We start from the raw sequence: 16,815 nt of genomic DNA, 5'->3' as shown, positions 1-16,815 counted from the left end.
TACGGTCAGAGAAGGATTTTGTGTCTTTACAGCAGGATAGAATACCTGTTAGGAGTTGGATGCTGTATGGTTGTGTCCCAGGCTGCCTGGCTGCTGCCAGACTGTTCTCCCTTTCTGGAGAAAGGCTCCCCCAGGCCATTTCCCCACATGTTCTGAAAGGCATTTGTACCTCTGCCTCCATGGTTTCTCTCTTCAGAGCCTTCTTTATGTATAAAAAATTTGTGTATCTAAGGATTGCTCTTCAGGATAAAAGCCTTCTCAAAGGGAAAATAAGGTCAACTGTGCTGCAAGAATGGGTGGAAGAAAAGCTATCGCTTGTCAAGGACTTGATGATCAGCATAGTCACCATTCTGTTGTACTTAACACACAAATACACATGTCCTGTGTCTGCAGGGACTTCCTGCTGAATAAATCCTGCCCTGGACTTGCATCACTAGACCAAAGACTAGAGATAAATGGATGATTCTGGTCATTGACTGGTAATCCACACAGCTCTTCCTCCACGCTTGGGTTTTAGAGACTGTGCTTCAACGAGATTTGACTTGGGAGCCAAAAAGAAGTGGCAACAGGAAGCAAAGGAAAGACTGGTATCTGGGTGTGGGAGATGATGGTAGAAAAATATCATTGTCTCAACCTCATGTTGTAAAAATGGACTCAAATTTGATATCCATATGGGCAGACTTGCATGCATGCATGAATTCTCACAGATTTCAGTAAACCATTGTGGGTCTGATGGTTAATATAAGTCTTCAATCCTATGCAAAGGAGTAACAGCTCCAAACAGTCAGCTGGGAGCCATGTGTATGTTTCTGAGGTTAAGGAAGAGCTTTTTAACAGGCAAGAACATAGTGAGACACATAGCTAAAGAGACAACTCGTTAGATGGAAGTATTGAAGTAAAGCACTTTTCAGAGTGGGACTGCATGGGCTTCCCTTTCACATTTGTGTTGACATACAAATGAATTTTGGATACAGTTTAGAAAACTATATTCATTAAAAAACTTTTTTTTTTTTTCTGGAGGACATTATTTTGCCTTTTAAAACTGAGCAGATGCCACAGTGTGCTGCAGAAGACATTTAGAGACTGATATTTTAAGGAAGCGATTTTTTTTAAACTTGGAAGTAACCTTGCATGCCTTCTGCATGAGCTAGATGGCATCTCAGTTACAAAAGGAAGTGTTTTGCTACCTTACTTTAAACTTTCTTTATCTTTAATCTTTTTTTTTATCTTTAAGCTTTCCTTTAGCATTGCCAGGATAGTTGGTTTCCTTCATATTTCGTCAAATTAGTCTTAGAATTATCTATTTTGTATACACATGTATGTGTATGTACATATGTGTATACATCTCAGTAATAAATATTCCTCTGCCTATCATCAGTCCTTTAACTGCACATGGCAAACAAGAATAGACCCTTATTTACCACAGGGGAGAATCCCAGAGACCTCAGCAGGATCTTTTGCAATCTGAAGCCCACCCTGTCAGGTCTTTGCTTGGGCTTGAATCCTACAGATGCTTGTGGTAGCACCACAATGAGGGAAGTTCCTGCTAATTTAATTGCAAATGGTATCTTTCTCAAGATTTGTTTTCTGAGTCAGGTAACAAAAGATTCACATTTTGAAAAAGTTTTTGAAAGTCACTTCTTGATACCAGGTATGAAATTGTTGTTACTGTTTCAAAATATTCTTATTGCTAGTGTGTCAACATAGAAACTGATTTTGGTGCTCTCTACAACCCTCTACTGAAGCAACACATTTTCCACAGTCATGTCTTTTCATACCCTCCCTGTACACTGACCTGTCCAAAGCTCTCTGCTCCCATCTTCTTTCCCCCTCAGCATCCTGTTACCAGATGTAAGAAGTGGTGATTAAGAGCACAGACTTAAGGCATCTTGGTCATGTTTAAATGTGAAGGATAAGTAAAGTTTCAGGGTAGTTTAGCTATCCATAGCTGAAATCTGGAATAGAAAATAGTTCTGGAACACCATTCACAATATGTCAAAGTCGTCAGTGAAATGAAAAAAAATTCCAGAATATGCTTTGAGTTTTTGGCAATGGGGTTTTACTGTAGTGCAGAATCTAGTGATTTCAGATTAGATAACCCATTCTGCTCTTAAAGAGAGAGAAACAAAATGTATCAGAACTTTTTGACTTTTAAATTGGGGATATTTTGTGGTACATGTGACGACTTCATACCTCAGCTATAAGCGAAATTATATAATAGAAACCTGATTCGTCTGATAACGCAGTAAGCAGAAAGTTAAATAATTCTGTAAGAAGCATTTACTGTCCCAGAGGGCTTTACTGTTTGCAAAAAGGAAACATAACAAGTGGTGATCTAAACTGATGAATGTACTCTGTGGAGTGATTAGTATCTTCTCTCTTTGTGAATGGCATGAGATGAATTCTGCAGTAAAAGCTTTGAAGAAGAAATGATTTGAGCTCCAGTTGCTTAATGAACCGGGGACTTCCAACAGTGCTTCAGAAATGCTTAAAACAAGAAAACAACAAAAATTCATCATTCTCTTTCTGCTTTTGCCAGCAGTGGATCCTACCAGCCAAATACTAGAAGTAAATGAGTACATTTAAGTAACTGCCTTGCAGCTGTTCCAAAGAGAAATCCAGAGCAGTTTCCATTATAGTGGCCTTTCATGGCCATGTGGTTGCCAGAGCCAAAAACCACTTCTCCCTATCTGTGCCAGTGAATACTTCTCTATTTTCCCTTCTTTTTGTTTGAATTAGAGTGGAAGAGATTTAAACTATTCTTGCCACAGAATGGTCATCCTCAGTACCTTTTTACTCTTTATAATCATGCTTCAGAACAGACTCCTGTGGGGTGGCACAGCTGTTGTAACCCTTTTCCCCAACAAAGCCCAATATGATTTGCATTTTGGATTTGGTGCCCAAATTTCTGCAGCCATCAAATGCGTGGATTTTTTTTTTTCCCCTTCTAGGTGAGTAAACAAATTAACCTCTTTACCAAAACAGACCTCTCATGCTGGTAAATAAGGTAAACAAGAGAACAAAAGGAAATGGTGAGACTGGAAGAAACAGTTTGTGATTAGCAGTGTATCCAGGCATCACAGGGGAAGCTTAAATACCAGTATGCTTTTTTTTTAATTCTTATACTAGATGAGGTTCCCAGGGATTCAAAATACATCTCCGTTTTGTTCAAGTAGACCAATACTGCCCTATAGGCAGCTGCTCAGTACTGTAGGAACAAGTTACTGATAGAGAACCCATTGTTGCCAGGCCCCTGAGAGAGAAAGATTTTTCTGTATTCTGTTCATATATTTCACAAAGCAGTGCATCAAAGCAAAAGAAACCCAAACTGTCTGATGTATATTTTGAGAAAAAAATGTACTTGCCATGGTAAACACAGGATAGTCTTCTTATTACCATTTGGAAATCTCTATTTCCAGCCCAAAATGAAATTTGCTACTCTCATTAACATAGTTTTGCATAAGCATTTTGCTTGTAGACTAAACTCTTCCAAGTGCTCACTTTGCTGGTTTTCTTGGTGAGGAGTGGTGGAAGGTGTGCCCTGGAGGTGGAAGTAGCCAGAATAGCCTACAGCATTTTTTCAGCATAAAAGTCCAGTCTTTCAGCTGCTGGAGCCAAGAATTAATTCCCAGCTTGGCTCACTAAGCACCAAACTGGGCCCAAAGGATGCATGTTGTAATTAATTACACATGGAAACTCACTTGGGATGTTAGAGGTGCAGATTATTTTTTTTCCTCTTGTTTCTTCCACTCTGACAACTTCTAAAGTGACACAGATAGGGGACTGCATGCTACATTTGTCTCCAGGAAGCTCTCCCCGGGGCTGACGTCTTTGGGGAAGGTCTGTCCTGCACTGCACTCATCCTGCACAGCAGCCTTCAGGGACTGACAGCAGGTCAGGTGTCTGGCTACGATGTTCAGGTTGAGGATAAGGCAGGTAGGCAACTGGGGACGAAACTGGGCGAGATAGTGGAGAAGCCTAGTCTGCATCATGACACAGATTTTTTTTTTTTGAAAGCTTAAGAGGTGGCATATTTCAATCACTAAATTAGATGACAGAATAAAATTGCCTTCCTGTCTCCCACAGAGCCAGGAGGTGTTGACCCTATACCTGTGTTTGACTAATGTTTGTGAGGCTTAGCTTGTTGTGAAAGCTCCCCCAGAAGAAAATGAATTTTGAAGAGCTTTGCAGAAACCCTTTCTGTACTCTGTATGGGACATTTGGGCTCAGCTACCCAATTTGGGCTCAACATGCCTGATCATGTCTCTCCTAGTGGCAAAGCCAATTAGCTTATTTTTGCAATACCTCCACGTTGCAGTTGTGGCCTCCGTTTGGGAGGAGCTTGGAAGCCAGAGATGGGGCAGCAGAGAAGTGTTGTGTGGTCTAGGAACAAATCTTTAGCAATCAAAGTGTTTAAGCCATCCTAGCAATGTAAGGGGGAGGGACGTGATGATGTAGAACTATGCCCTGATTGAAACAGTCTTCATTTCCTTCTCAACTGGAAAACATTCATCAGAACATGTAGGCAGTGCTTGCGAGGGATGCAGCTCATCTGAAAATGTTGGATCTGTGGAAAAACAGCAACAATACAGCAGTGTCTGAATTATTGGGTAGGTTGCTGGAGGGATGAGTTCACTCTCTGTCTTTTGTATGTTTTTTTCCAATTCCTCTAGCTTTTTAATTTCCTAAATCTCTTTTGCTTGCAGAATTCTGCAGTGAAAGAGATTTCACGTGTGTGTGCATGTGTGTGTGCACGCTTCCTTTCTGCAGCAGTAGAAGGTGCAAGAAGTTGAAGCCACAGAGCTGGCAATCTGGGCCCCTGTTGGCCAGCTCAGTATTCTCCTGACCCTCACTGCTCTTCACTAATGCTCTTGTATTTCAGTAGTGAATTGCATGGCTCCTGATTTATCTATCCTGAAAAGCTGTAGGGCCGAGTCAGGGTATTTCAGACCTGACAGTTAGCAACCCTGGCATCTTCCAGAAGAAAGGCATTTTTAGAGTTAGCTGGACTTTCTGCTCTCACCCATTCCTTTTTTAGCCCACGGAAGTTATTTTTGAACTTGCTTTTGTAGTAGTCAACAGTGAATAAGCACTAAGGAAGGTCAACACCCTCCCTGGTTTTATAGTCAATCTGTGGAGGTCATAATCATAGTTTCCAACAGGATCTGTATCACTTGTGGATTATACCTTCCAGGAGTAAAATTGCTTCTTTTTCCAGGGTTGCTGGTGACTGGGTCTCTTTGGTACACTGAGTAGGTATGTTGGGTTACCCTTTTCAGGTATAAACTGTAGGATACAGAGAGCTTCTCAGTTCAGTTTCTAGTAGCTGGGACATTTGTTAGCTCTGAGACTCCTTAGTAATACAGTCTACTACAAAAGCATCCTAAAAATTACTGGATATGCTAGCTATTGCCACATGATCCATAAGTAACTTTATGCCTTATCAAGTCATAGCAGAGTTAAAGGGATCCCCTTGCAAAGAGATTCATTTCCTCCTGTCTTTTCAGCTATGTGAAGGGAAAAATGAGTATAGTGAAATGAAGAACTAGCCTGCTGTGACTGAACCACCGCATCTTATCATACAAGTTTTTCTTTAAGTCCATTGAACGATTACTTTGGGAGGTGCAATTCTGAAAAGGGTATGTGAGGAGCTGTTGTATCATGGTGGTAGGGTTTCATACTTCCATTGTGCAGATTAAACTATATCTGTACATAACGCACAGTAGACATAAGGCTATAATGAATCAGGATCCTTGTCTGGAGACTTTTTGATTTTTTTGACTTAAATTTTGGGTAAATGCCTTCTTAACTTCTACTTTAATCTTTAAAGGAAACACTGTCTTTTCCCCTTTATTTTTAAACCTCTTGTTCCTTTCGAATTCTGCAGTTTGAACAATAGTTTATGCTTTTCATTCGGTAATGGAGAAATTTTTGTTGCAAATTGGAATTTTTTTCTCATCTGTTACAACTTTACTTTCATAAAACTCATGGTTTTGCAGCTGTGGGTTGAGAAAGTATTTACATATTGATTCAATTATTCTTATACTTACTTGCTTGTGCTTATTTTAAAGATATTCTTAATTGATACCCTTATTTGGGGATTGTGAAGTTGGCAGTTCCCCAAAGTTTTTCAGCCGTAGCCTTCCTGATATGTTGGTAAACTTCAGAGTATTTTACCTAAACTGAAAGCAGTGCTACTGGTTTTCCACTCACTGCTGCACTAAATGTAAAGCTGTGAGACACCTATTGCTGTTTTGGAGTCCTATTCTACCATTCCCAATTCTGCATTTCCTCTGAAATGTTTTCTGGATTTCTGGGCAGCACTGAGAATGCTAAATATTATTTTTGGGATCCAAGGGTAGCCACCTCAGAATTAAAAGCTCGTCCTGTATTGAATGAGTCTCTTCAGCGTCTCTCAAACTTCAAGGAGACTGCATGCAAGTTGCATGACTTCTGCAAAATTGAGGTCTCTGGCTTGTACTTGGCATTTCATTGTATGCAAAATTGTCATCTTCCTCAGACTTCCTTGCCAAATAAATTGCTTTTCATCTCCCCTCTGTTCTGGGTAAGAAATCAGCAGCATGTTGAGGTTAATTCAGTAAAGGGAAAAAAGAGAGGAGCAGACTGCGTTTGGAGAGCTTAGGGTTAAAATATTTTTAAGAGTTTTCTTGGGTATGGAATCATTTTTGTGGCTTCCAAGTTTTAAAAGCTCTGTAAAAGTCAGACCTTAGTATTCTAAGAATGTTCAGCTCTGTTTCTCTCGGCAAGAAATAAATGTACCCATGCATGCTGGGGTGGGGGTGGCTGTCCTCTTTTTTTTTTTCTTTTTCATTTTTTTTGTTAGGTGGACTGAGGAACTCTGCAAACTCTTGGGTTGCAGTGGGGTTTGTAAACTGATCATTTGCCCCTCAGGCACCTTGTGCTAACTCATGCTTCGTTTAGACAGTATCAATCAGCAGTGTTTGAAAACTTCTTGGTGTTTGTTTTCTACCCTAAGCATCTCTTCATGCACAGCCCTCACCAGGTGGGCTGTCACTCACCACCGAGCTGGCAGGATCCAGAGATCCCCTCTCACCTTGCTGCTCCGGGCAGCCAGTGCCTTCTCCGCTCCGGTATCTCCCCCGAGAGGGGAAGGGGGTAACGGTCTTCTCATCCAAGGACATCCCATGAGCAATCTGCTGCATGCCTTGGATCCAAATCCTCATGCCACTCTTTAAGCTGCGATGGCGAGGTGGGGCAGCAGCAAGATGAATCAAACAGAAAGCACTGGAAAGTTACTGACATGGGCTCTTCTTCCCAGTCTCCCCACTGCCACCCCAGTGGCGTGGCGCCGTACCACCAGAGGAGAGGAGCCGAGAGGACAAGTATAGCAGATAGTGGCTGGAAGGCCAGTGACAAGGTGATGTTCTGGCCACGGGACAACTAGGTGTTGACTGTAGAAGCAGAGTGAGTTTTACTTACTAAGTCCTGGTGCCAAATTTCCTGGTCTGGGTGTTCTGTGTTGTGGTTCTATCTACGTCTCTTGATATTAAAAGATTTAACTCCATGTACTCAGGATTTTCTTGTGCTCTGGTTTGGGACAACTGTGTCTTGAGTATTAGATCAACCTCACATGATTAGAGGAGGCTTTGCTTTTAGTCTGCTATTACTCTGTTTTGCTTTATCTCTCTTTATGGTTTACAATTGAGATGTTTTCTTTTTCTACACAGATATGTCCTAGAGGTTTAGTTAAGATGGGCAATTTGCAGCTCAGTTTGTTTTAAACTTCTGTTGAGTTATACTAAATGGATGAGGTAAATCTCAGGGCACTGCACATCTGGCTTACCCAGGCAATGAAACACACTGAGTGAAACTTCAGGAAATTAAAATATAAACTTCCCTGCCCCTTTTCCTGCAGGGGCAGGAGAGGGGATGGATCTGCCTGCTTGCATATGCCATTACGGTATGTTAACACTTTCATTACTCAGCAGTACGTTGCATTTCCCTCCTGCTTAAGCCTTTCCAGTCAGATACCAGCGTCACGGGTAAATGCAATGCCTTGGGATTTGTATATTCATGACCTTGGAGGTCAAAGCCTTCCTGGAAGATAGACGCTGGCATCTGAAAAAGCTGATCATCTGGAGTCCCCTGTTTCAACTTTTGTCATCAAACTGTCTCTTCTTCTGCTCTTCTTTCTTTAGGGACTGAAAAGATCGCTTTTAAAGGAGATCCCAGGTTTTAGATTAGCAGGCTCTAAAAACAAAACTTCTCCAAAATCCCATCTGTGAACAGAGCGTTTTGTTCCTGTGTCTTCAAAATGAGAGAAGCAGCCAGTGACCCTCATGCTACTCCTCCGAGATTGCTCAAGTTCTTTCATGCTTTTAAATTTAACAAGTCTGACTCTGTAGCGTTTTACATACTGTGTTGCATACATTCAGCCCTGGCTTGGCATTTTGTGAATAAGACAAATTTTTTTATCATACCTTGTTTCAGATTTCATGTGAAAAGGCCGGGGAGGATAGTACAAAATCAGGGGATAATTCACATTCTAAGCCCATGTGAAAACAAAGCCACAAAAAAAAAAAAAAAAAAAAAAAGAAAAGAAGAAAGTGACATTCACCACATTTTAAATATCTGAGTTAAAAATACGTGTTCTGCCAGGTGTAGCTGGCCTCTCTCCACAGGAACAACAGTAGAGGAGGAATCGTTACCTATGGGCAGCAGCCATCTGAAGGAAAAATTTAGATCGACAAATATATAGACAAAGAGAGAATTTATTCAGGATCGCAGAAGTCCGCTAGATCCTGGAGTCCTGACCTCCTCTGTAATTCAGACTGTAAGACTGCATCCAGATATTCCTACAGAGAGAAAAAAAACAGGGCATTCACATAATTAATGCAGATGTTGGCAAGCTTTTATAAGGGCCACTAATTCATTTGTATGACTTCCTCTCTCCCTCAAGGGTTCCTATACTTGACCTGTTATTACCACATGGTCTTTAACCAAAGAATTAAAGCCAGATGTCTTGTAGCTAGGTCTCCCTTTGTTAAGTATTCCTTATAAATCAGGGGGTTTTATGCAACAGAGAGATCCTACATAAGAACTTTTAAAATTCTTAAATAATTAAGGCTGAAAGGTTTCTAACCTAAGAGTTGATGTATCCTAGAGGAACAATAAAAATTTTATAGTCACTGTGCTGAGAAATACTATTTACTCTAGCATTTTATTATCCTGGGTCTGCAAATGTTTCTGATCAATGTTTAGGTTGGAGGTAAAATGATTCCAAAAAGACATTTTTCTTTAACATAAATCTAAATGTCATGTAAAGCATTTGGGATATAGGTGGAAAGTTTTGTGTATTGCTTTACTGAAATTAACTTAATCATGTTGACAAACAAAGGGAAACGAAAGGAAACAGAAATAGCTTTGGGTAATTCTAAGGAAATCTTTATCAGATACTATTTTTACTGGAGTCCAATTACTAATTCTGTTTCCCAATTCTGTATATTTTTGGTTTCAACTTGAAGATTACGTTAGCTATAGCATTTCCTGCAGAATGGCTGGAGCTGTCCAAAACATAGGGTTTTGTTTGCATGTTTTAATGGGAAGAAATTCTCATCTTGTAGTGTTGTTGATCTGTTCTTTGATAGGGCTTATTACCCAGTTTCTTCCTTAAAATGCTCCTCTTTTTGTAAAAACTCAAGTTTAGTCAGTAGAGTTTCACAGCCATAAGAGCAGCGTGTCAGAGCTGGGCCTCTTTAGGAAGAGACTTTTTTGGCATGACTTTCTTGGTTTGGTTTTTTTAATCACTATTTTTACATCCTTGTTTTTAAGCCATGCTAAACAAGGAACCAGGATGTTATTCAGAGGGGTTTCTTTTTCTAAGATTTGGCTTTTGGGAATTGCACCTTGAGTAACTGATTATAACTGAGGAAGGAAATTCATTAAGCATTTTCTTGTTAGCCAACAGTTTTATGCAAAAGTTCTACATTCTGGTGGAGTATGGGGCTTGTTTGTTGCCCCCATAGCTGTGCTCAGCTGAGTACTTTGCAAGGAAATTAATCATGTATTCCCTGACATAGCCATAACAATACTTAAAGCAAGAAATAAGGTTTGAGGCTTTTAGCACTAGTTAAGTCAAATACTGCTTTTCTGATTTCTTGCCTCACTCCTTCTACTTCAAATTGGAATAAGCCAGTTCAGATGAGTTATACTTAAAAGCATGATGTATTTCAAACCCTGTTTAGAAATGTGACTGATGGAAAAAGAAGAATGCTTATAGAAATACAGTGGCCTGCTTCTTTGAGTCTTTATAAATGCACTTCATGCTTCATGGAAAGACATAGCCCGTGGCCCTGGAAATTCACAGTCTCAGAGCATATTGATGAGCTTAATTTAGGGTGTTCTTCCCAGTTTAAGACAGGACAAGAAGGAATGCCCCTGATGGAGACCTGAATGAGTCAAAATGTGCTGGGAAATGTAATCCACTTTTCCTCCTCTTTGAGGAGCTCTTCTTGTAACACTGCTACAGCTAAACAACAGTTTTATGCACTGGTAACATAAATAAGGTGTCCTGTAACAGAGTTGACTTTTCTTAATTACAAATCGCATGCCCTTCTTTTTAAGTGAATTTTTCAGCAGGTCTGCTTAGCCACATGCTCATTTGCTATGCAATTTACAACTGCGTCAGAAATCATGCTAGCTCCCAGAGCAGATGGAATCATTTCTGATTGTTTCTAATCTGGTTGCTGTTACTAGACTCCTCAGAGCAATTGTTTGCAAGTTGTGGAATGCCATTTAGTCTGAAAAAATAAATTTGTTCTGAAGCATGTTCCCTTCCTGTCCCCCTCCCTGCTCTTTATGCATGTCTTGTCCATGGAGGCAATCATATGTTTTCAGTTCTGATATTCTTTTTTTTTCTCTCTCTTTTTTTTTTCCCCTCTTCTTTCAGTCCACAGCCATGAGCGAACCACAGTGCTACTACAATGAAACCATTGCCTTCTTTTATAACCGAAGTGGAAAATATCTAGCCACTGAATGGAACACTGTCAGCAAGCTTGTAATGGGGCTGGGGATTACCGTCTGCATCTTCATAATGCTGGCCAACCTCTTGGTTATGGTGGCTATTTATGTCAACCGCCGATTCCACTTCCCTATTTATTACTTAATGGCCAACTTAGCCGCTGCGGACTTTTTTGCAGGGCTGGCCTACTTTTACTTAATGTTCAACACAGGACCCAACACTAGAAGATTGACTGTAAGCACCTGGCTTCTCCGTCAGGGTCTCATTGACACTAGCCTGACAGCCTCTGTAGCCAATTTGTTGGCCATTGCTATTGAGCGGCACATTACAGTTTTCCGAATGCAGCTACATACTCGGATGAGCAACCGGCGAGTAGTGGTCGTAATTGTGGTTATCTGGACTATGGCCATTGTCATGGGTGCCATACCAAGTGTCGGATGGAACTGTATTTGTGATATCACTCACTGCTCCAACATGGCACCGCTCTACAGTGACTCCTACCTGGTCTTCTGGGCTATTTTCAACCTGGTCACTTTTGTAGTCATGGTGGTCCTATATGCTCATATCTTTGGGTATGTCCGCCAAAGGACTATGAGAATGTCCAGACACAGTTCTGGACCCCGCAGGAATCGGGACACCATGATGAGCCTCCTGAAGACTGTGGTCATTGTGCTTGGTAAGTGCTTACTTTGCCTCCCCTGTTCTCCCCCTCTGTTTCTTACCAGGTGATTTCAGTAATGCAGGTCCAGCTTCTGGGAGGTCGGCAGCATTTGGAAGACACTAGAAGAGGTAGGGGCAATAAGAACCCCCCAGCATTCGTTACTGTGTTGGGACTATCATCAAGCTTGTTTATGGAAGTGGGTGTAAGAGACTTGGTCACTCAGCCCTGTAATACGAAACTGATGAAAATCCAGGACCGTGAGATGTCAGGTGGTGGTTTTTTGCAGCTATGCAGGTTTAAAGCTTGTTGTAGCAGCCTATCCTGTGCAATGTTCGCCCTTTCACCTTTGAAGATGCCAAATGGCTGCAACCTTAAAATAGTACAGGGAAGGCTCAATCTTCCACTGAAGTACCTCTTGTCTCCTTTTTGCCACCCAAAAGGTGTCGTGTTTATTCAGGCAGTACTCCCATGTCTAGAGAACAGTGAGGGGCTACAGGCTATTGATGAAAAGATTTTGCGTGTTAAGCAGGACTGCATGTACAGTTCACTCAGGTCTACAATGTTTGGCACATCTGAGTATCTGCCAATTTGCTAACACAGAAAAGTAGCACATAAGGCACTGGTGTGCTTCAGCACACTGCTCAGGAGATGCCTAAGCTTCAGGGCTTGGAAAACAGGAAAACATGAGGCAAATATCAGGACACACGTTGGAGTCAGAAGGTTCCTGTCTTTTTGTGAATGGCTGTATTTGGCTTTTGTCTGGGGCTCTCACTTTCCTTATGGAAAAGCACAGCCTGGATGCTGGGTACCATTCCCTGGTGAGAGTTCTGCTCTTCGTTGCTGCAGATGATAGCGAGCTGCAGGCAGGCAGGGATAGTGCTGGTTGTCTCCTTGTCCCAACCTGTGTTCCTACCCATGAGGTCCTCCAGCACGGTACACAGGTTTCTTGGGATCCTAGTAGCCTGTTGCATCATGAAGTTCCCTTAGTAGTCTATAAATGCAACTGTACACAGTCTACAAAGCCCAAAACTTAGCCCCAGTTCTGGCTTTGACATCTTGATTTCCATGGCTTTATGCCATGACTTGTGCTTTCTAGCAGTTACTATCTGCACAAACGCAGCAGAATAGTTGCAGAGATTTGTTGTGAATCACTGTGTCAACTCATATGTTAGTTTAAGAATGTACGTGTTGCTCTCTGACCTAGTTATTAGCTTTGTGACCAGAATACGAACTGTGTAGTTGACTAACCTGTTCAGCCATTGATAAGTTGTATTCCTACCTGTCCTGGTGTTCTCTTCAGGCAAAGACTCTCTGTGACTTTTGTGAGGGAGGCTGTAGTGGTGGGTAAAACCTCTCCTGACTGCCTGGTGGTTCCAAAATCTGTCCCTCCCCATCTCCGTGATCCTCCTCACAGAAGGCAAGATGAGGTTAAGAACAGAAAGAAAATTTAGGTTTTGCAGTCGTCTTTTTAGGAAATAGATCCTTGTTTTCCCTCCTGAAGGAATTGCTGTTCATACAGCAGTGGAGTATTTCCTGTGAGGTGAAAGCCTGGCTGAGACTTTTAAAAAAAAAGGGGGGGGGGGGGGCGGTCCATGGATAGTAAGTGCTTATACCAGTGCAATACAGAGTTGTAGGAATAAATAAACAGTCACTGAATAAATAGCACGTGGCAGCTAATCCCAGGCATTTATGGGACTAGAGGTATGTATGCAGTTGGAAGGCTTGCTAGTGACTGCACCCTCCTCCATTCTCCTATGAGCAGAGGTCACAGGGAAGATGTACAGGCCACACAGTGTGGCCACAACAGTAGAGATGTACAAGGAACATAAAGCAGCCCTTTTTTTTCCCTAATGAGTACCTTATTTTTTCCAGGTATTGTTCTGGAAACAGTGGAACAACTTCAGAGGTTAAGTAGCATTAGCCAAACTGAAGGCGACTCAAGTTTAGCTGCTCACGCAGTTCAGTAATATCTCTGATTCCTCATTGGGGCTATTTGGAGTAAGATTTTTCAGGACTGCAGGTGGCACATGTTGAAGCTTCTTCAAAATTCAAACAGGACCTTATTTCTTATGACTGGTGCAGTTAAATTTATTCAGTGTTGTGTACACACTCTGCTTTAGCACCTCTTCTAATCTGCATAAAACACCATTTGCAGAGAGAGGTAACGTATTATTTTATTAAATCTGCTTGAAGAAAACAAAGGCACTCCCAGGCTGTGACACTCTTGATCCTGTATTTGGATCTCCCACTTTGGTATTATTTTGAAAAGGGGTTGGTTTGTTTGTTTGTTTGTTTTTCAAAGCAGTGTGGTTTCTTTGGTTGGAGGAGGTCAGTCATAGGGCTACAGTGCAAAGCAGCAGCAATGCTTTCACCTCCTTACCACCTGTGAGACACAGTTGCAAGATAAAGATGGCTGGGAAACAGCTGTGGGATTGCTGGTTTGTTTTGTTGTTTTGGTTTTTTTAAATAAATTTTAAAAAATAGCCTGAAGCCAAGAGTCACGCCTGGGGGCAACCACAGAGACTTTTGGAGGTTAAACGTTTGTGCATCAGGGTGTTAAGCAGACTGTTAGATGAACCATAAGAAACGTTCATTAGTTGTCATCAGCTGGCAAGTGCCGCCCCCTATTACTGAATTTGCATTTCCAATGTTTTGTGGTTCTAAAGAAAAAAAGTTAAGCATCGCTTCAAAGTGCTGGTTTAGTGGTATCTCACTTTGGAGTAGGGGTTCGGACAGCCTGTTGATCAGGCGGGTGTCCTGGTGCTCTGGCATTGCTTGCAGTCTGCTTGCATGTCTGGCTTAAAATTTTCACAAGCAGAAGATGTAATTTTGAGTGTCATATTTCCTGAGTGCCGTCTTCAAAGGTAGTCAATGCATAGTGCTGCGAGTTCATCTGCTTGAGCTTTGGGAAATGCAGAGAAGGTGGGTGTCTTAGGCTGGTTGAAGCAACTTGCTGAACGTTTATCTCGTGTGATCTGGCTTTTTTCTGCATCAGTGCACCTCAGTAACACAGAGGAAAAGACCCCCTGCCTTTCTTAATGGTGCAGATCAGGGTAATACATTGCTGTTTGAGGTAGAAACCAAATTATTGCTGGAGGTGGAGAGGGAAAGGGAAGCGTTTCAGTTTATTCTTAAGAACCCTCTCCCTCCTCTCCTGCCCCATGGCTGAGTGGGGTAGGGAGCTGGTTGGTGTGTGTCAGCCCACTTACCCAGAAGGAGGCAATTCATTTTGGAGGAGAGGGAGCGTGCCTTGGGAACCAGGGAAAAACAGGGCAGGGAGTCTGAGTAAACCTATGAGCATTGGCAGAGGGAGGCAAACCAGTCCTCGTCTTAGGATCTTTGTTAAAATGCTGCTCAGCCGTAAGTAACCCCCTTGTGATTTGGGCAGCAATGAACTGGTCGTTTGACTTTTAAACTTCCATAAACGGGTCTTCCTGAAGTTGTCCTGCTGGCTGTACTCCCAGGCAAAGCCTCGCTGCTGCAAGCAGAAGATCGTCTTTTCCTCTGTCCCCATCCACGCTGCGTTTCAGGGGGGCAGGAGGGGGGGCGGAATTGACACAAGAGCTTCTTGTTCGTTAGCTGCCTAACACGGCCTGCCCTCCTCGCGCCTTGCTGCCTTGCTCCAAGAGGCAAAGAGCCGCCCCGAAGCGGGCGCAGTCCTCCGATGCTGTCAGCGTGTGCGGGGCGGACGCCAGCCGCCTCCGACAAGAGAGTGATTGTGCGGGGAGGGCTACGGCCGCTTGACGCGCTGGCTGGAGCGGTCGGGATCTGGCACACTGCGTCATCCCACAGAGCGGGTGGGATGCTGAATCCCAGGAACAAGTCAAAAGCAGAGAACAGATTTTTTTTTTTTTTTTTCTCATGCCCTTTTGTTTTTTTTTCCTTGAGTAAAATATTTTAAACAGAAGGAAGTGATTTCATAGCTGAGCCCTTTTTTCTTTTAACAAGGCTGCTTTTGAAATCTTTCAAAAGTAACAAGGAACATAAAGCTCTTTCTCTAGAGCATGCTTTTCCTTTGCACTGGGGCTAAGGAAGGACTGATCTGTGTACTGCACACAGCCATAAAATCGGGTCTGGTTTGGCTTGCAGTTCAATGACACTTTGCCTTTCACCACCACCATGTGTTACGTTTAAATGAGCAGTCGAGGGAACAGGCAAACCTAGCAGATACGACAGATGAAAGTTGGCGTCCTCTCTTCCATCCTCCACGGTTTCTTATCTTACGTTTAAGGACAAAGCTAAACTGTTTTTCTGGTGGGGTCATAGTTAGACTCTGAATGCATTTGGCTGGGCCAAATGCAGGTTTGGCCCCAAAATCGATGACAATATCTAACTACTGTTTTAAGAAGCAGTGAAAGCACTGAAAAAGGATTTCAGAGCTCAGGGGTGGAAAAAACTAGCTCTGCTCTGGATTTCCATCACCTGGAATAAGTCATGAAAGGCTAGGGTCTTTTAGGGGTTCTTATATACCCTCATTTGTAGATAACTACCAGCTTAGATTGTTATTGTTGGAAAGTTAGCCTGTATGTTCGCCTGCCTAAATCCTGATTGAAGACCCTTCCTTAACTTGTCAGCTCTTGTTTTTACAGTGTGGATAAGTGTTCCCTATACCTCCATACACATATTTAGGCATCCTTCTCTATTTAGAAGTTAGACTGTGAGAGTACAATGTTAAGGTTTTATAACTAAATTTTAAATAACAGTAATAGCAACAACCTTTCATATGTATATTTTACCAATCCTGCCAATTAGCTTTCTGTGTTGGGTGAGGTCTCAATGGTGTTTGGCCAAAATTAGGCATGCCTATTGAGCCCAGAACCACAGCTAGCCCCCAGGATGTAGGCAGAGCAAACAATGAATTCATGATTGCTTACCCTTTATGTTCCTGGGAACTAAAAAGACACTTCAGCTTTTCCTGCCTGTAAGACCATCCACTTTCTGTAAGATTTGGAAACTAATGTGGGCACAGATAAAAAAAAGTGAAGGTTCTTTTTGTATAAACTGTTTTAATTTAAAGGAGTCTCACAGTTTTTGAAGACAGTCCCTTATTATAAAAAAGCAATAAGTGCAAGGAAAACATCTGGAAGTTTAGTATAACATCTGGAAGGGTGGAACTGCCCAGCAACAATTTTTTTCCTGCCCTCTCTTTCTG

At 42.0% G+C, this 16,815-nt stretch overlaps 1 protein-coding gene across 3 annotated transcripts in view; it reads left to right on the top strand.

The window, feature by feature from the left end:
• LPAR1 (lysophosphatidic acid receptor 1) overlaps positions 1 to 16,815 on the top strand; it is a 78,015-nt gene that overhangs the window by 25,641 nt on the left and 35,559 nt on the right. For all 3 annotated transcript variants that reach the window (XM_052778017.1, XM_052778018.1, XM_052778016.1), the window contains exon 3: positions 10,931 to 11,678. In XM_052778017.1, coding sequence (XP_052633977.1) covers positions 10,931 to 11,678 — 748 coding nt within the window. The remainder of the gene's footprint in view (positions 1 to 10,930; positions 11,679 to 16,815) is intronic.

Source organism: Harpia harpyja, chromosome Z (genome assembly GCF_026419915.1).
Source record: "Harpia harpyja isolate bHarHar1 chromosome Z, bHarHar1 primary haplotype, whole genome shotgun sequence".
Classification (NCBI taxonomy): Eukaryota; Metazoa; Chordata; class Aves; order Accipitriformes; family Accipitridae; genus Harpia; species Harpia harpyja.
Note: the sequence above shows the minus strand (reverse complement) of the source record. Positions and strands in the feature narration are given on the sequence as shown.